We start from the raw sequence: 19869 nt of genomic DNA on the forward strand, positions 1-19869 counted from the left end.
ACCGGGCAATGGCAGCGACGGCGCGTGTGAGCGCAGTGTTGTTTACATGATTACAGTTCAGTAGTCATAGGTGGGTTTGGTTTCACTTATTTGCCCAGGCAGCCAGCCAGCAGTTGGGTCCCAGGGCCGTCAATCTTACGATGACGTAACGGCCCTGGGACAGCCCCCGCGCGCTGTGCGCAATTCACTACACGCACGCAGCATGATTGCTGACTTTACATTAATGCGTCATGACGCTACAGCGCCGTGAGCGGGCGGGCGGCTACACTTGTGGCAGGCTGCATGCAATGGTAAGGCTGCTCGCAGCATGACAAAGTTGTGCAAGGCCAAGGGGGACAGTTATTTTATCAAGCAGGGTACGAACCCAACTGGCGGCAATACTCCCCGCCGAATGCAGTTGTAGAGGAGTCTGTGATGACCAGGGTTGCAGTTATCGCCAGGACATTCTGTCACTGGACGGCCCCTCTCAGCCTGGACGGACAACTTTAACTGGAGGCTGGCCAGGGCGCCAGATCCGAATTACCGCAGCCCGCGGTGGCTCAAGGCCTGAGCCTGCCTTGCACACACTGGGTGTGAATGGCCTGTAGTTAATGGAGCGCCACCGTCCTCCGGTCCAAGTAAGTACCAGCCTGCATTTTAAAATGACACATTTGCAAAACATATGGCTGCCTGCGCGCGATCAGGCAGCACGCTGTGCCTCGCGGTGTTCGTTCCTCTTAGCCTAGGTGACAGTGAGTTATTAGTAAGAAATAGGCTGTTCGGGTTACAGACCAACTATAAAGGTGATTTATAGTTTGACATAGAAGTCCCCGATAATAACACCTTCTCTTTGTTATCTACTACGTCATACCTCCGTGAGCCTCAATTCTACCTCGTGAGGAGGAAAGTACGTAATGGAGGCCTGACCCGATGATGTTTGCGAGCGCCTTCACTCACTGAGCCATTTTACCACGCTGAAACAGGATCGCCCGAGTATACAGATCCTGATTTACTAACAAAATGACAGAGCTACAGCTTGAAGGTCCAGATGCAGCCGGTCCAGATGCAGCTGGTAGGGAAAGTGTGGGAAGGAGTGATCATCACCCCAGGTCTCACAGGGGTGAGGGGCAAGAAGGGCAAGCTGGGGAAATGTAGTTTTTAAATGAGAGAAGATAGCATTTCTACACTAATAATAAGTTGTTTTTTGTCATAAGTTGTAGTTTACTGAGCAGTTGTGCAATACCAAGCTACAGCTTATTACAAAAACAGCTTATTATTAATCACATAGGCCAAACCAGTGTATTACTAATGCTGGTTAGGATATGGCTGCACACTTGTTTTTGATAAATTGATTGTCACACTAATTTATTTGCTGCACACACATAGCTGGTTCATTCGTCATGATGTCACACACAAGATGTGAATGGTTAGGAGTACGATTTCAAGCAGGACTGAGAGGTGGCGCTACTAGTCACATTACTAATAAAAGTGAGTGAAAAGAAAAAGGAAATTAATGTGATGGGTCTTGCAAGGTTGACACACACACTCATACATCCTGCAGTGTCCTCAGTTCCCAGGTGCTGTGCAGCAGTTTAGGATCTTTTAATAGTTTTTCGTTGCTCAAATTAGTGTAATTTCTTATATTTATATGTTTACCACTTCCTCATTGCTTGATTTTGATCTCGAGAAAGTGTCACTCATCGTCGTTGAATGTTACTCATAATTACACTGAAATTATGGAAATGTCACACATAAGCAATCTGAAACCTTGGCCGCTATGCATAAAGAAATAAATTAACTGACTCCTCGTCCTGTCGCCCGTCCGATCATCGATAGAGTCAAACAGTGACACTAGAACACCTGAGTGTCCTCCGACAAGTCTCTTCCCCGAGAGTCCGACTAACGCGCCTGTAGTGTATTGTATTCTTGGTTGTTCTACTCTCGTGCTAAGAATACTTATCTCGGGAGCGCATACCTGCGCACATGCACAGAATGTATACATGTATTCTTTTGAATGTGGAGTCGCTCTCAGAAGCCAGGTGTCCGTTGTGTTTGTCCAGTTGCTACTTGGACTCCTGGCTGATGAGGCGCTCCTCCTGTGATTGGAAACCTTCTAATAAACTTCACTTGGAATACATTCCTTTCTCAGGAACCTTATTAAAGACCAATTGTCTTCTACATATTGGCGACGATCGGGATTGTTTCCATCACCGACCGACCCACGCAAAGGATTTAATTTTGGCTGATTTTATTTTGTCAAATTTGGATTGCTTTGTCATCTCTACACACCTTACTGGTGTTCTGAATCAACTGGTTCATTGGATTATCTGGTCGAGTTTTGTACTTTGGAGGAGCGAGTTCGAGATTGCTTTCTCGACATTCCTATTTTACTGAGTGCCGAATTGGAGGTCGAAGACGTTTTGCTGAGTGCTGAGTCGGAGGCGGAAGACGCCGTTCAAAGCCTTAAACTTATGTTTGGTGTTTTAAGACAGTCTTCGGAGTTTCGAAAACTTTGAAACTTAGCATTTCGATGTGCTCTTTTTAAATTACGCACTTACCGGTCTCCCTGGAACACCGGCATCGCGTCTTCAGAACACCGTCAGCACACCCTTCTCATGGAACATTGAGATACGTCAGCTCAGTCTTCGCCTGGAACTCTGGGATACGTCGGCATACGTCAGCTCAGTCCTTGCCTGGGATACGCATGGAATTCTGAAGTTCACGTTTACGACGCTACGCACGGTCAGCTATTGGCGCTTGCACTTTATCGGAGATTTATGCGTCTGCTTCTCTGCGTGTGACCTCGGCGATTCACACGCCTCACAGACAAGCGGTTAACAGCCGTTATTTGAAGCTGTATTTGAGCTGGATTTCAATCCTTTAACGAAATTTTCTTTTGCAGCAAGTCGTATTATTCAGGTTTTATATTTTACTTATGTGAAATTTGTGTTTTTTTTTTTTTCGAATTTATAACTCGATTGTATGTTACTTATATGAAATAACCTTGCTAATTTTATTATCGTATATATTAACAATATGACTTCTGTTAGGGAGGTCACACAACCCCCTCCTTTCCTGGAGAAACCTGGAAAGCCTAAGTTGTTATGGTCTGAGTGGTTTGGCTTGTTTGAAAATCACATTTTAGCAATTGATGCATCTGATTATTCTCCTCCTAGGAAGTTTGCTCTTCTTTTTGGCAGTCTTGGGTTAGCTGCGCAACGCATTTTTAAGAGTTTGGTACCCATCCCACCTCCGGCAGCTGATTCAGGGGATAGGGGATGGAATGTTTATATAGAGGCTATTGCCAGATTAAAAAAGCAATTTGAAGAATCTCCTAATATCATGCTGGAGAGACACAATTTCTATAAAAGAAAACAAATGGAGGATGAAAAAATTGACGAATATATTTCAGCATTGAGGGTGTTAGCTATTACCTGTGATTTTGGCCCTTTGCTTGACAATTATATTCGTGATCAATTTGTGTTCAATTGTTCTTCTTCCAAAGTGAAGGAAAGAATTCTTAGTTGTAAGAATCCTTCATTGTCTGAAGTTATTGACCTTAGCCTTAGTATTGAAAGGTCAGTAACTTCTACCAAAGCCATGACAATGGATGCTGTCACTAAAGTTAATTTTATTTCAGATGATGCGTCTGAGGATGGTCTATATGCTATTTCTAGTAAAGAATCTAAGGAGAAGTGGCAAAGTAAAACTAGTACCAATACGAATAAACAAAACTTTTGTTTTAGATGTGGGTCCAAATTCCACATTGGGAATTTTAAAGGGTGTCCCGCCATGAACAAACGTTGTGTTTTGTGCAAAAAAGTGGGACACTTCCAAAAGGTTTGCAGATTCCAAAAGAAATCTGTCAAGGTCAACTATGTGGACATGGATGAATGTAATGACACTTTTGACAATCTGATGTTGATGGTGGAGTGTGATGACTCTGAACCTATTAAGGGACCTTTGTGTGAAGCCATAATTGACAATGTTAAGTTACAGGTAATGGCTGATTCTGGAGCTCCCATTACTATCCTTAGAGACTCTACATTTTTTGATAAATGGGGAAAGGATGTGAAATTAAGTCAATCTGATGTTAATTCAAAGGCTTTCGGTGAGAAAGATATTGACATGTTAGGCTTTTTCTTAGCGAGTGTGGAGGTCCTGGGTAGATCCATTATTACAAAAGTCTACGTGGCGATTAAAGGAAAAGATATAGTAGGTTGGAAAGACCTCGCTAAAATGGGGCTATATCTTGTCCCAGGGGACGAAAATCCAATCAAAGTACGTGACTTTCCTATCTGTTTTGTAGAAGATGCAAAAATTGATAGAGCTGATTTACTAAGTGAGTTTAAGAATGTGTTTAACAACAAAATTGGCCTCGTGAGTGGGGCAGAACACAAAATTAGACTCATTCCTGGAGCATCCCCTGTTTTTCATAAGGTTCGCCCTGTTCCTCTTAGTGTCAGGGCGGAACTTAAAAAGATGCTTGAGGATTTAGTTAATGACAAAATCATAGAACCTTCAGAATCCTCCCAATGGGTTGCGCCCATCGTCGTAGCACGCAAGAAAAATAATGAGATCAGGCTATGTGCGGACCTCAGGGGTCTCAATAAAAACATTAAAATTGACTGTCACCCTCTCCCAAAAATTCAAGAGCTGTTAGCAAATCTGGGCGGAGCCAGATGGTTTTCATTGTTGGACTTAAAGTCCGCTTACCATCAGATTCCATTGTCTAAGGATTCTCAAGAGTTAACAACCTTTGTGACCCCATTTGGAGCTTTTAAGTTTCTGAGGCTCCCATTCGGGTTAGCTTCAGCAGCCAGCGTTTTCCAAAGGTTGATGGACTCTTTGTTTAGGGATCTGGTGGGGGTACAAGCATATTTGGATGACATTTTGATTTTCGCGAAGACAATGGATGAACATAATGTCCTACTTAAAAAAGTTTTGTCCATTCTGGGTAGTAGAGGTATGACAGTCAGGGAAGACAAATGCAAGTTCGGGGTGTCTGAATTAGAGTACTTGGGTCATTCAATTTCGAAGTCTGGCATTAGACCTAAGTTTTCTGTGGTTAGGGCTTTAATGGAAGCTAAACCTCCAAGCGATAAAGAGGCTCTGCGTTCGTTTCTGGGCCTAGCCGAGTACTATGCCAGATTCGTAGAAGGGTACGCTCAGGTGGTGGAACCGCTGAGGTTACTTCTTAAGAAGGGCCAAAAGTTTGTTTGGACAAAAGATTTAGATGAGACTTTTGCTAAAGTCAAGAATTTGATTGTCTCTGCACGTTCCCTTCAGGCGTTTAGGGATGATTCCATGTGCATTATTGCAGTTGATGCGAGCATGAAAGGTCTTGGAGCTGTGCTATGTCAGCAGGTGGAGGGCAAGGAACACACGGTAGCCTTTGCTTCTAGATCTTTGAAGGACTTTGAAAAACACTACAGCACAATTGAAAGGGAGGCGTTAGCCTGTGTGTGGGCTGTCCAAAAGTTCAAGATGTACATCTGGGGTCGCAAGTTTGTGATGCTATCTGATCATAAACCCCTTTCATTTATTTTTAGCAAAGTTTCGGGTACTAATAGTCTTTCTCCTAGGCTGACTAGGCTGGTTTCTAAACTGCAGGAATTCAATTTCGAATTAAGGCACATCACTGGGGGTAAAAACTTCAGGGCAGATTGCTTGTCCAGGATGTTAATGGACAAGGATGATGAGGATGACTTGGTTGAGGAAGATGTAGAGTGTGTGTCTATGGTGGACGCTATTGAGGAGTGGAATTCGGTCATTTCTGAGAAAGATTGGAAAGAAGCTAGCGAAATGGATGGTATTTTGTCCCAGGCTTTGGAGTTTTCAGCTAAGGCTTGGCCAGAGGTTAGGAACCTGTCTGGGGACCTAAGGAATTTCGCTCAGGTGGCTGAGGAACTCTCAGTCAAGGATGGAGTTTTATTGAGAGGCGATAAGTTCGTTCCTCCCAGTGGTTTAAGGAACACAGTTATCAAGTTAGCTCACGAGGGTCACCTTGGTGTGACCAAGACTTGTATGAGAATCAAAGCTCATTATTGGTGGCCGGGTATTGACTCACAGGTGAGGGCTACTGTGGACAATTGCGAAGAATGTTTGTTGTCTGATAAACATTGGAAGACCCACCAGGCCCCATTACAACCTTCTCAATTTCCGGGGATGGCTTGGGAGAAGGTTGCTTTAGATTTCTCCGGTCCATATAAAGTTCTTCCGGAGGGGAAGAGGTACCTTATCTTAGCAATCGATTATTTCTCAAAGTGGATGTATTATAGGTTTGTAGAGGCTCCGGATTCAGATAATACCATTGCTTTCCTGGAAAGATTGTTCCTGCTGGAAGGAGCCCCTCGAACCTTAGTAACTGACAATGGGACCCATTTCGTCTCTGACAAGATGCGTAAATTTTTGAGTGTGCACGATGTGAAACAGTTGAAAGTGGCACTTTATTCACCCTCGTCTAATGGTCTAGTGGAACGCGGCAATAAAGTGTTGAAAGAAGGAATACAAACGGCTCTAGCTTCTGGCGTAGACGTATTTAAGTTTTTGAAAAAAAAATTTGGAATTATAATGTCTCTCCCCATTGTACGACTCAAATGTCCCCTTTTCAATTGTTGAGGGGCAGGGAGTTCCATTCTCCTTTATTTCCTGCTTGGTTAAAGAAAGTGGAGGGTAACCAGTTTCCTCCAATTAGGGATAACATTGACTTTTCGGTTAAACAGAAACAGGCAGTAATGAAGGAAAATTATGACAGATCAAAATGTGTGAAAGACATTCAAATGTTGGTGGGGGATTGGGTTATGATCAAAAAACCCTATAAAGTGGCGAAAGGTTTGTCTATGTTTTCAAGTCCTGTCCAAATCCTGAAAGTTAGTAAAAATGCTGTTTTTCTGGGGGACAAAGGTTGGTGGAATGTGAGACAATTGGCAAGGTTGACTGCAGACCAAGCAGCCCTCATTTCTAAAAAAAAAAAATGTATCTTCTCAAGAGGGGTGTGATTGGTCACATTGGCTTCTTCCAAAAGTAATTCAAAATAACGATGGTTTGACATCACTTACTTCATCCAAAGATTCCTCCCCTGCACAAGATCCTGTAGTTTCTCCGGCTGTTCCCTCTTGCAGTCGCAGTGGTCGCATTAGAAGACCCCCTGCAAGATATAACGAGTTTATACCTTTCTAATTGTTTTAATTATTCTATTGTTTCTCTTTTTCTGTATATTTGCAAAAAGGGTTTTTTCTCTTTTTCTGTATATTTGCATAAGGGGGAAGGTGATGTAGTGTATTGTATTCTTGGTTGTTCTACTCTCGTGCTAAGAATACTTATCTCGGGAGCGCATACCTGCGCACATGCACAGAATGTATACATGTATTCTTTTGAATGTGGAGTCGCTCTCAGAAGCCAGGTGTCCGTTGTGTTTGTCCAGTTGCTACTTGGACTCCTGGCTGATGAGGCGCTCCTCCTGTGATTGGAAACCTTCTAATAAACTTCACTTGGAATACATTCCTTTCTCAGGAACCTTATTAAAGACCAATTGTCTTCTACAGCGCCGGTGAGAGACTGTGCTCACAAAATATATTTATTAATGACTTGTTGTAATAATCGCCTGCCTGTCTTTCCAGTTGAGCTGCCTTATGCCTAGTACTGAATATGATTTATCATGAGTGTACTGTTTACATCTGGTGCGCAGCGTAGTCGTCAGTACTGAATGGTATTACTTTGTCTCTCTGCGCCACATTATGTCACGAGACACGACACGCGTGTGTAACTATGTGAGGTGGTGCCTGCCTGAATTGCTTTTGAGAAGAGAGTAATATTCCAAACAGTTCGTTGGCGGCAGGAGCGTGGCCGTGGTGGGCACTGGGCCTAGTTAACTTTGGTCACATTGGCGCCCTTCCGCCCTCGACACTTAAGTCGATAACATTAGTCTGAGAGTTTTGCCCTCGGGCTCATTTTAAGTGCCAGCCATTTCATGAAAAAATATGTCATTTCAAATTAGCGTGATTGCGCACCTGCGAGGGTGAGTCAGTGGATGGGTGAACGAACACGTGACTGAGTGGACAGTAATATTGCGCTGTGTGGACAAAACGGTAGAAGAAAATAATCATCTCAGCTGTCACGAGAGCAGAAGGCGACCAATAAGGCTTTCGTTTACTTTTGTGGCAATCCAGGAACTGAGAGTGTCTCTTCTTTCACTTGCAATGGCAGTCATTGTCTGAGCAGGCGTAAAGTGGTCCGAGTGAGTCTGAACCGATGATGTATGGTCACACGTGTGCTCTTGGTTACGGAAAGGCTTTTGATCAGGGGGAGAGTTTCAGGTGGAAACTAAAAGGTGATTTTTATATGCAGGCACACGGTGCTCTCTGCCACACAAAATACTATCATTTAAAATGTGAAAAGACAGTCAAGTATTTTGTCCCTTTCCATTACTTTGCTTTTAACTCTTCAAACCTTACTACTGTTTATTTACCAATTATATCAGCTCAGATTAACATTAGGCCATTGCTAAGTAAAAGTGAAATATTTTATCAGAAAATTGTGCCTATTAGAGGTTTGGATTAGTTAGCATAACTAGGGAGCATTAACAAAATATTGCAGAAAAGTGCATGGTTCTTTCTTGTGCACGAGCTCCTAGGCATAAATGATTTTCTAGGTCTGGGCAGAATTTCCATTACACTGGAGCAATGAGTATCATTTCTGTAATTACATGTTACTTTTTGAGGCAAAATTACAAATATGGGAGTCGGGCAGTTCCAAGAAGTAGGTGTGAAATGCAGTGCTCATTTCGTAACCTAAATGGTATCAGTATGTAGGCATCAGTGGGAGCAGACAAATCGAAGCCTCACGAACCTGTCAGTTGATTATACATGTACTGCTTATGGAGCCGTACATTTTTTTTCTCCGTGAATTGGCTTCATACAAACTACCCCGACCCTAAACCATCTGTACCTCATGTAGAGACGCTCTAGATGTTGCACGGCACGTCGGCGGACGTGACGTGCAGGCGGCCAGGATTGGCTGCTGGTGTTGGGGGCGTGGCTGAGCGCGAGAGCGCGAAAGGGGGACAGAAAGAGCGGGCGCTGGAGCGAGAGGCTCGGTGCTCTTTGGGATTATCAGAGTTATAGCTAATAAATAATTGTTAACTACAGTAAGGGCTCAGAGTCATCTTTGGAGTCTGCCTACATCATTACAGTGGCGACGAAGGTGGGATTGAAGACCCCCCAGCAAGGCAGAACCGCAGACTCAGCCCTAAGCGACAAGCAAGCACCAGAAGCTTCAGATCCACCCCACAAGGTACAGAGGAGCGCGACTACCTGGTGCAGGAGAACAGGTACCCCAAAGAGCGCGGCAGAGCCCGGCACACAGGAGGGTGTGGCGCAGAGGAAGGAAAAAGGGAGGAAAAAACCCAGGAACCCTAGAAGTAAGGCAGGAGGAGAGCGCCAGCCCACCCAGCGAGCAGCAGACCAGTGAGCACGCGCTGGAGGGTTCAGAAGGAGCCGAGGGGGCTGACAAGGACAGTCCCCGAACCCCAGCAAGTGGAGAAGAACAAGACGACGCACCAGGGAGTCCCCGTGGCCAAGTAAGATCGCTACCTGCAGTGAAGAGCGAGAAAATGAGCGCGCAAGCAGGCTATGCGATGGCTCCGGTACAGTTCTTACCGCGCCCGGGAGAACCCCTCATGAAATGGGAGGACTGGAGGGAATACATCGACAATTTCATTGGTGTACTCGAAGATGAGAACGAGGAGGCATTCAAACCCCAGAGGAAGAAACGTATTTTACTATTGAACTTAGGCCCAGAAGGACTCCGGATTTACAAGAGCTTAGTCCCGAAACAGAGAACATCCACAGACGACGATGTATACGCACAGGCGCTCGAAGACCTCAACGAACACTTCAGACCGGCGATGTGCGTGTCGGTGGATAGGTTTAATTTCCAACAGAGGAAGCAGAAACAAGGAGAAACAGTGGAGGAGTATGTGGCGGCACTGAAACGACTGGCAGCCACGTGCAGGTACGCCAACTGGGAAGAGGAATTCATCAAGGACCAGGTGGTGATGCATACCACGTGCTCGAATGTGCAAGACAAGCTGTGGGCTAGTGGAGACACCACACTGAAGGAGGTATTGGTCATCGTGAAGAGAGCGGAATTAGCACGGCGATGCGCTGAAGTGACAAAAAAGGATATGGCGTCCAGCACGATGGTGAACAAAGTGGATGATGAGGGGACTAGCAGAGAATACCGAAACAGAAAACCAACAGAAAGAGGGCCCAGCAAGTGGCAAAACAGCACGAACACGTCGAGTAAACAAGCGGGAAGCAACAGGAAGTCATGCTACAGGTGTGGAAGCTGGTCGCACGAGGCGCACGATCGGAAGTGCCCTGCGTTTCGCGCCAAGTGTGCGTTCTGTGGAATAATCGGCCACTACGAGAAGGTTTGCAGGAGGAAGGCCTCCAAGAGCATGGTGAGATGCGTGGATCAAAGCGATGACCATCCGGACGGCGATTCGGAGCCAGAAGAAGTCACGGTGATCTACATTGAGGATCAGGTACTAAGCATGGAGGGAAAAGTTCTAGACAGAGAAGGTAGACGCACGATGAAACCGGTGTTGGAGATGGCCATAGGCGGCGTCAAGATCAACGTGGTGGCAGATACAGGGTCTCCCTTCACCATCATCCAGAGAGCAGTGTGGGAGGAGAAATTTGTGCCACGGCTCGGGCCAGAGCTTGAAAAGCTAGACATCCGCCCGGTCACGTACAACGGAGATCGGATCCCCATGGCAGGATTCAGACCCTTGACCTTCGAATTTCGAGGCCGGTCAGCACACTGTAAACTCTACGTGTCGGAGAGGGGCCCGTCAGTCTTGGGTTGGCTGGATCAGGGCGACCTAGGAATCAAGCTGGATCCGGGTGGCAAGGAGCAAATTCTCCTGACGGACCAGGTGGCCGGGCCAAGTCTGGACAAATGGAAAACCGAATATCCAAAGGTATTTGGGGGCACAGTGGGGAAGCTGGAAAAATTCGCCCACAAGATCATCCTGAAGGAGAATGCTGTCCCGGTGGCCCACAAGGCCAGGAATGTTCCGTTGGCAGTGAGAGACGCTGTGAGAGCAGAACTACAAGACCTGGAAAACAAGGGCATCATAGAACCCATCACGTGCGCCGAGTGGCTGGCGCCCCTGGTAGTGGTCAAGAAACCCAACGGTAGGGTCCGGTTGTGCGTTGACCTGAGGGAACTAAATAAAAACATTGTGGTGGAAAGATTCCCCTTGCCCAGGATAGAGGAGATGCTAGCCAGCACCAGGGGGATTAAGTGGTACTCAACAATAGACTTGACCTCTGCATATCATCAGATTGCTCTGCATCCGGACAGCCGCAAATTAACATCTTTCATCACTCCGTTTGGGTGCTATCAATTTCGCAGGATGCCATTCGGTTTAGCTTCTGCAGCGGCGGTGTTCCAGAGGATGATGCACCAATTATTCAAGGACATCAAGGAAGTCCAATACTTCCAAGATGACATCCTGGTGATGGGCAGAGACATACCAGACCACGACAGGAAGTTGGCAGTAGTCTTGAAGATCCTAGAAGGTAAAGGACTCACGGCTGAATGGTCCAAATGCAAGATAGGGATGGACTCGGTAACCTACCTGGGGCATGAGATAGGGGCGCAAGGCGTGACCCCCAAGGCCGACAATGTCAGGGCGATTTGCGAAGCACCACCCCCCTCCACCAAGGAAGAGGTCAGGTCATTCCTGGGGATGGCAGAGTATTATGGGAAATTTGTACAGCACTTTGCCTCTAAGACTCATCATATGAGACAACTAACGAAAGAGAACACGGAATTCAAGTGGTCGGAGGACACACAAAGGGAATTCGAGATTATCAAAAAGGAAGTGGCAGGGGCCATACCCCTTCAAGGGTTCGACCCTCAAGGCAACACCGTCCTCACAACGGACGCCAGCGACAAGGGACTGGGTGCAGTCCTCATGCAAGACCGAGGGCGAGGTCAGCTGGAGACGATCTGCTTCGCCTCGCGCACACTGAGTGAGACGGAAAGGAAGTACAGTGTGATAGAAAAGGAGATGCTGGCGGTGGTGTGGGCCACCACGCGCTTCCGACAATTCCTGTGGGGCACCAGATTTCAGCTACGGACCGACCACAAACCACTACTGAGAGTGCTGACATCGAGTGGCCACGCAGAGGCGACACCCCGGATATCGAAGATGTCGCTAAAGCTCTTAGAGTTTAGGTATGATGTGGAACACATACCAGGCAGCAAGAACAAGGTAGCAGACTACCTGAGCCGAGCGGCGGCTATGGAACCCAGTGAAGAGGACAAGGCATGCACGGAAGAATGGGTGGCACTGATGGAGGATCATGAAAGTGTTATCAGCCTCCAGGAATGGACACAAGCGTATGCAGAGGACCTGACGTTGGAAGAGGTGAAAACTTACATCACTCATGGATGGCCGGATAAGAGACGGGTTCGGAAGGAACTCAACCCCTATTTTGAAGTGAGGGAGGAACTCTCCCTGGACAATCAAGGAACATTTGTATATAGAGGAGAGAAAGTTGTCCCTCCAACGAACATCATACCCCGACTGCTGGACATGCTGCACGAAGGGCACCTGGGCATAGGGAAACTCAAACTGAGGTCCAAGCAGAACTATTGGTGGCCGGGAATGGACATAAGAGCGGAACGACATGTGAGAGAGTGCGTGAGGTGCCAGGGCGCAGACAAGACACTCAAACCCCTGCGTCCTGCATTGGGTGCATTCGAAACTCCAAAGAACCCCTGGGAAGAGTTGTCTGTCGACATCTTAGGCCCCGTCTTAGACACCCAAGGGGTCCAGAAGTACGTGTGTGTCCTTGTGGACAGGTTCTCGAAATGGCCAGAGATCAAGATCGAGGAAACCATGGACACGGACACCATAGTGAAGTTCCTGGCAGACACTTTTGTAAGGGAAGGCATACCCAAGTCTATCCTCAGCGATAATGGACCCCAGTTCCGATCGGAAAAGTGGGACAACTTCCTAGGAAGGAACGGCATCCAAGCGAAGCACACATCAATATACCACCCCGCGGGAAACGGCCAAGTCGAACGCTTCAATAGGGTGGTGATGGGGTCGATCCAAGCAGCCATCTCAGACCACAAAGACTGGGAGAAGGACATATGGCACATGTTGTGGGCGTACAGGATCACTCCTACAAGTACGGGATACAGCCCCTTCCAGCTGCTGCGCGGCCGAGAACCGTTCACTCAGGACAACCGGGTGTGGAAGGAAAAGACAGTAGTAAGTGAATGGTCCCCTGCTGTGGTGCGGGCCAACATTGAGAAGGCCAAGGCAGTATACACCAGACATTATAATGCCCGGAGGAACGTGCGAGACACAGAACTCAAAGAAGGAGAATGGGTTAGAGTCAAGCTGCCCACTCTACAAAGAAAAGGAGAGAGCAAATACAGCAAGCCCCTGCAGGTGAAGGAAATTAAGGGAAGAGCGGCCAGGCTGAGTGACGGAAACATATGGTCACAAGACCGCATGGCCAGATGTAACAAGATCCTAGTGTGGGACTGTGAAAGGGCAGGCGGAGAATCAGAAGAATGCGAGAGTGAGAAGCGAGAACATCAGGAGAACGGGATCACATTGAATGAAGGAGAGCAAGGTCAAGGAGAAGCAAGGGACAGAGAGCAGGAGATAAGAGTTGAGGAGAATGGCGATAACAGAGTCAGACAAGGTGAAGAAGAGAACAACACCACCCCTGCGAGACGAACACGGAGTGGTAGAGCCGTGGTGAGGCCAACGAGATTCAGAGACTATGATTTGAGCGACGGACTGTAAGTTGAAATGGTTGTGTGAAAAAGGGGAGATATGTAGAGACGCTCTAGATGTTGCACGGCACGTCGGCGGACGTGACGTGCAGGCGGCCAGGATTGGCTGCTGGTGTTGGGGGCGTGGCTGAGCGCGAGAGCGCGAAAGGGGGACAGAAAGAGCGGGCGCTGGAGCGAGAGGCTCGGTGCTCTTTGGGATTATCAGAGTTATAGCTAATAAATAATTGTTAACTACAGTAAGGGCTCAGAGTCATCTTTGGAGTCTGCCTACATCATTACACCTCAATAATTCAAAGTAGTTCCTATGCCTATCTGCTACTACCTTTCGCTTGCTCACTAGGCACCACTCGCATCGTGACAGGTTCTGCTGCCCCGCACGTTGTTTCCCATGGCTCTACCTGCTGTCATCGATCTTTCCTTACTTTGTAGGGCTCTGACTGCCCAACTTTCTTTTGATTTGATTTAACTCATCGGCTGGGATATGCCTCTGCCCTTCTCTCCCTCTAGGTTATACATCCATCCATTTATTTATCACTCGTTTTGTAAACTTTCTTTGACTCGTCGTACTTTATACATTGACTTTTCTTTGGTCAGTGGCACAGATCATGAAACATTTGCGGCTGTTCTCTGGTAGTTTTGGGATGATTTTGTTAGGCGTTTCGTAACAAATGCACTAGTTAATCTCTTTCAGTAGAAACTAACCTCAAAATGACTAATTTGCTACATTTCATACTATTTAAAGTATTTCTCGTCTTTTTGAGCCGCCATAGTATTCTTAACTAAATAATTCCATAGTTTCTCCGAACCCCCTTTCCTAATCCTACCTTTTAACTTGAACCATAGAAAACTGTCTGCTGTACTTCATTTGTCACCGGAATTCAAGAAAATATATATTGCAGGTGTATTAACGTTTCCAAGCAATGAAACTGCTTCTAAAATTCTTGATGGATTTTTTTCACTTCCTCGCCCAAAAAAGGTAGCTGAAGCTCAAGCTGTGCCTGAACTGCTTGGACGCTGGTGCGTGCCACTAGTCTCTCAGTGTATCCTTCTGTGCAGGGCGTAGGCTCCCTTAGTGTCTGTACCTAAACTTGACTCTCTCATCATTTGCCTCCTCATTGCAGCCCCTGCTGCATTTTGTACCACCTTAGTGGTTCTTCAGGCCGCCGCTCCATAGGGGGTCTTTCATTCCATGGCACAGTTTGAGGTGTTTGTTCTAACTGTGCAGGTTTCATTCAGTAGCTGTGCAGTGCCCGGCCCCATTTTCGTATGATTTTGTACTCAGAGAGTTTGGTAGTTTTGAGAGTTTGGTAGTTTTTAGAGTTTGGGGGTCCGGTGCCCCTGTCATGGCCCTGGCACTGCAGCTGTCTGTACGCCCAGTGCCTCATGTCGTGTGTCACAATGCCCTCCTCCTCCTAAATTGTATCGTTCTGAGACGAATTCGGAAGGGTAGGAGCAGCCGCAGGTACTGGTCAATCATCTAACGACTTTTCTGGACGTATTATTAGTAAAACACCTTCCTGAGCTCCGCCCCGTCCGGACCCCCTCTTCCGGGGGGCCCCACCTACGCTCCCTGCACAGGGCCACCATGAGCCTAGAGCCGGCCCTGATTTGCTACTAGGTATCAAAGCACTGTGGAGTTGGTCTGTCCTGGTGCCGCCCGTGGCGCGTGTTTTGGCGTCAGATGAAGTCAGATATTAGTGGCTGCTGCATGCAATGAGCTCGCAATCCCAATAAATCAATCCCATGATCGATAATCCCTGGAGCGGACCCAACATGGCCAAACACAGACTCACTGTGGCGGGCCGGCCGGCCGGAGTGGTTCGTTCGTAGCTGAGCCGAGCGAGCCTCATCATGCCCAGCGACCGCCACCAGGCACAGAGAGAGGAGAGCCAGGCACGACATACCTGCAATCACATACGTGACTTGCACATATCCAGTGACACTCACTGGCAACATGCACGGGCACGCAGGCGCCTGTCGCAGCTGTTTAGAATTATTGCGGCATGTTGTCATTAAACATTTGCTGGCCGAAAGAGGCTCACTGTCTGACTCCTAATGTCATCCCACATCATCTCATTATTGCCCATATCTTGCACATAACTGTGCATTTAAATTCACGGGCAGCGTACACTGGCCATAATTGTGCACACTCACCATACAGTCTACCCTGCAGCTCCAGTGTACACGCATAATGGGCTGCATGATTTGTGTGAGAAGACAAAGCATGCACTGCAGTGCCTAGACACGAATAAATATTAGTGCTGCAGCTACTAACAGGCAGGACACTCAACCTCTCCAGTGCACAATGTGCATCTGCAAAGTGTCTGGGGCCCGCCTATTAATTTTGCGCATGATCTGATCACTCAGGTGAACGGAGGAGCGGTGACTTTCCTAGAAAGTCAAACAAAACCTCAGTTTACATTCATAATCATTCAAAGTGTACAATCTGAGTCTCAGCAAAGACAGCACCACCCACTGGTCTGCAGGCAGAGCGCTGGTGGAGCTGGCGCAGGTAAAAATGGAATTCTTGTCTGACAACGAGGAGTGTATGGTGGAGAGGGTGAGTGCTGAGGCCACTTTCACAAGAGTGCACAAGGAGGAGAGCTGGTGCGAACGACATGACACTCAGAATGAACGTGCAAGCACACGCGGGCCAATGAAATTACATGTGAAGCGCTCAGTGTCCAACATTGAGGAAGGCCTGCCTTTCTCATATAGTGATGCCCCATAGGGTAGCATATCATTTACGGACAGATCGGGGTGACTGGAGCCCTACTGCCAATGTTGAGCACCATGAGGCATATATGAGGAAAATGAGACTGCCTGGTGAATAGAGATGGGCCACTCTTTGGGCACAACTGATTGATTTATGAACTTTGACCACAATGACGGCAATTCCTACCGGTCCAGGCCCCCAGGCATTGCCTCTGCCACCCGCAGACGTTAAATAATCGGACAAGACGTCTCTTCCCTAACCTCCTAGACATGTGCTCCCCTGTTGTGTGTATGGAGGTAAAGAGGGTAATGAGACTGTCTCCTGTCACGTGAGAGCAGGCGCTGAGTGCCTTTAATAGGCTCACAGCTCTCAAGTCACAATGCCAGTGACGCCATGAGATCTCACCATGACTTCAATCTACAGCAGATGCAACACCGTATAGTAGTCTGCAGAGAAGAGCATCTTTTCTGTCACTGCCAGCCTGCACACTCCGAACTGGCAATTGACTTATGTCATATATCAACAAGAGAGAAGGGGAATCTAAGGAGCACTCTTGGTCCCCCAGTTCATATAGTCAAAACACCGAAAGAGTGTGCCTTCTCAAGAGAAGAGCGAGCATGAAGAATCAAACTTGATTCTATAGAAAGCCCTCACTCATCAACCTAGTTGGTGACATCCTTCATCATCGGGCCCCACCAGGAAGGCCGAATGCCCTCCTGGTGTGCTTCAACGCCAGAATTACTGCTGAGCAGGTTTTGTGTTGTTTAAGTGACAAGTGAAAATGATTTTGTGATGGTTTAAAAATGTCTAGATTGTGTCCCCAAAATTTTTTAGTAGTTGGCCAATCAGACACGATTAAAATCAATGTGAGGGATGTATGAGCTGGATAGATTAATCAGCTATGTCTCACTGTGCATGGTCGACATGTTTCTGCCTATATGATGCTAATAGCCAGGCATTCTTCAGGACCAAAGTGCGAAACAGCTTATAATGTGAAGGTACCTTGTTTTGAGCGCTATATCACCTGCACGCCAGCTAGGGCATTAACGGTATCAGTAGGTATGTGGAAAAACACTAGGAGCAAGCCGGTGTAACTAGGCGAGTAAAACAAACACATTTAGGAGATATCTTACATGAGGTGTAATGATTAATCACACCATGGGTCTCGAAAGGGGGGTGGTGGCAAGTAGGCACCCCTTGTGTGGAAAAACGGAGGGTGGGAGAAAAATAAAAAATCATCAATTCAGACACCAAACAGCAAGTGAGTTACTTATCGCGTATTCGTGGCAGAATCTCACTCAGGCCGTCAAAGCCAAGCACCCGCTCGGTACCTGCAGCAGTCCTTATTCACCGGACCCCGTAGATGGGTGATCCGATGTCCCTTGTGTTTTTTTAAAGGAATGGGGAATGGAGCAGACACGACCCAGACGGTGGGCATGGGCGTGATTGAATGCGTCATCGCGTATGCGTCTTCGACGCTGGATCCTTCCTGCCAATCCCATCTCATGTCTTTCGTGTAAAGATAACTCAGCCAATCATAGCTGTAGTCAGCGATCATGTGCACGGTAGTATGTTATGCACTACTGCACCGCTAACTTTGGTGAATAGTGTGTTCAAAGAAAACTTTATCGGCATTGGCGTACGATGCCGATACTGCTGTGAACAATGTTAGAACTGCAGAGTGACAAACCTCAAAGCAAGGATGGTCAAGCATCAGTAAGAAGAAAATGGCTTTTGTAGAGGAAAAAACCTTCACAAGGACAAGCTGTCAGAACACACGGGGCATATTCAGTCTATGAGTCATGTGTGTTGTGGGGTGGAAAGTGTGCCTATAACGTGATTCATATTACATTGTTAATTCCCCAAGGAGGGAGAAGGATATCTCCAGAATTTACAGGGAAGGTATCCAATGTAAATAAAAAGGTTACATTTATCAGTCCTAGCGTATCAATGAATCAACTTCGTAGTACTGTGCCCCAAGGAATGTTGTCATTGGGCCCATGCCTGTGTGCGCCCAAACGGTAGACCCACCGTTGCTCTTTTTCAAGTAGGACCTGTTGTATATTTCTCACTGCTCTGACCTGTTCGATAATTGTCCACCTCAAGTCGTTTGTTGTGTGGTTCTGTTGCATGAAGTTCTCACTTAGTTTGATCATGACTCTCCTACACCTGACGTTGCTTCTATGCTCACACAAGCGTTGCTTAACTTTACGTGTCGTCATGTCCTCATAACGCAACCCACATGGACATGTGATCAGATAGACCACATTCGTGGAGTTGCAGTTAGTGTGGGCACGCTGTATCCACATTTTACCTGGCTCAAGGACCTATGTGTGTGTTGTTAGGTGACAGATGCTGTAGTTGGCACAAGGAAAGTGACCCACTACTTTCAGCAAACCCCATGCGTCAGTTATGGATGGAGTGTTCTTGGTAGCTCTGTCTCTAGGGCGTGTGTGAACCAGGCTGTCTCTAAGGCTCCGTCCCTTTTTAAATTAAAACAGAGGCTTTTCCCATGCCCTTTTACTGCCAGTTATTATCCTCCAGTGTTTGTTTATTGCTTTTTGAACACTATTGGATGCAGTACTATAGGTCGTGACACAGGTCAGGGGGATTTCTTTAGTCTCCCTGGGATTATCTTCTAACAGGACCTCCCAGGTTGTTTCCGTGCTCTTTTGTAACTTTTGGTGAGAACTCTTTCCGGGTAGCCCCGATTTTTTAGTCTGGATGTCAAGTCAGCTGATTGGTTGTGAAAATCATCCAGTTTGCTACAATTTCTTCCTATCCGAAGATATTGCCCATATGGCAAGTTTTCTCGCAGGGGCCTTGGGTGGAAGGTGGAAAATTCTAGCAGGTTGTTTTTCGCCGTCGGCTTATAATGCGTCTTGGTGGTGAGACTCCCATCAGATTTAGAGATAACCACATCCAGGATTACAACCTCCTGTTGGTTGCAAGTGTGGGTAAATTTGAGGTTCAGGCCAAGAGTATTGATCCAAAGTAGGAAGTCATTTAGGAAATCTTGTGGTCCTTTCTATATCATGAGAATACCATCAATATACCTCTTCCAAAACACTATGGAAGTGATATATGGGTTGTCAGCAGCCAGAATAAATTTGCGTTCAACTTGATTTATGTCTCCACATGACAGCGACACTGTCTGAGCAGCTGCCGCAGCCAGACACTGTGACTCCAAATACAGTTCAGCTGCAGTGGCAGTCCAAAGCAGCAGGCTTCATTTTCTGGAACACTGTGACACTTGGTAAGAGAAATACAACACTGGGGATTAATGCACCTGCTGGAGAGAGATCGGAGCTTTGTCCCCAGCATCCCTTTCAGCTGCCACA

General features: G+C 46.9%; 1 protein-coding gene across 1 annotated transcript in view; it reads left to right on the forward strand.

Moving 5' to 3' along the window:
* Positions 1–436: 436 nt before the first annotated feature.
* Positions 437–19869, forward strand: part of LOC144791495 (uncharacterized) — a 343115-nt gene continuing 323682 nt past the window's right edge. The window contains exon 1 of the mRNA XM_078666192.1: positions 437–617. Coding sequence (XP_078522318.1) covers positions 591–617 — 27 coding nt within the window. The 5' untranslated portion in view covers positions 437–590. The remainder of the gene's footprint in view (positions 618–19869) is intronic.

Source organism: Lissotriton helveticus, chromosome 11 (assembly GCF_964261635.1).
Source record: "Lissotriton helveticus chromosome 11, aLisHel1.1, whole genome shotgun sequence".
Classification (NCBI taxonomy): domain Eukaryota; kingdom Metazoa; phylum Chordata; class Amphibia; order Caudata; family Salamandridae; genus Lissotriton; species Lissotriton helveticus.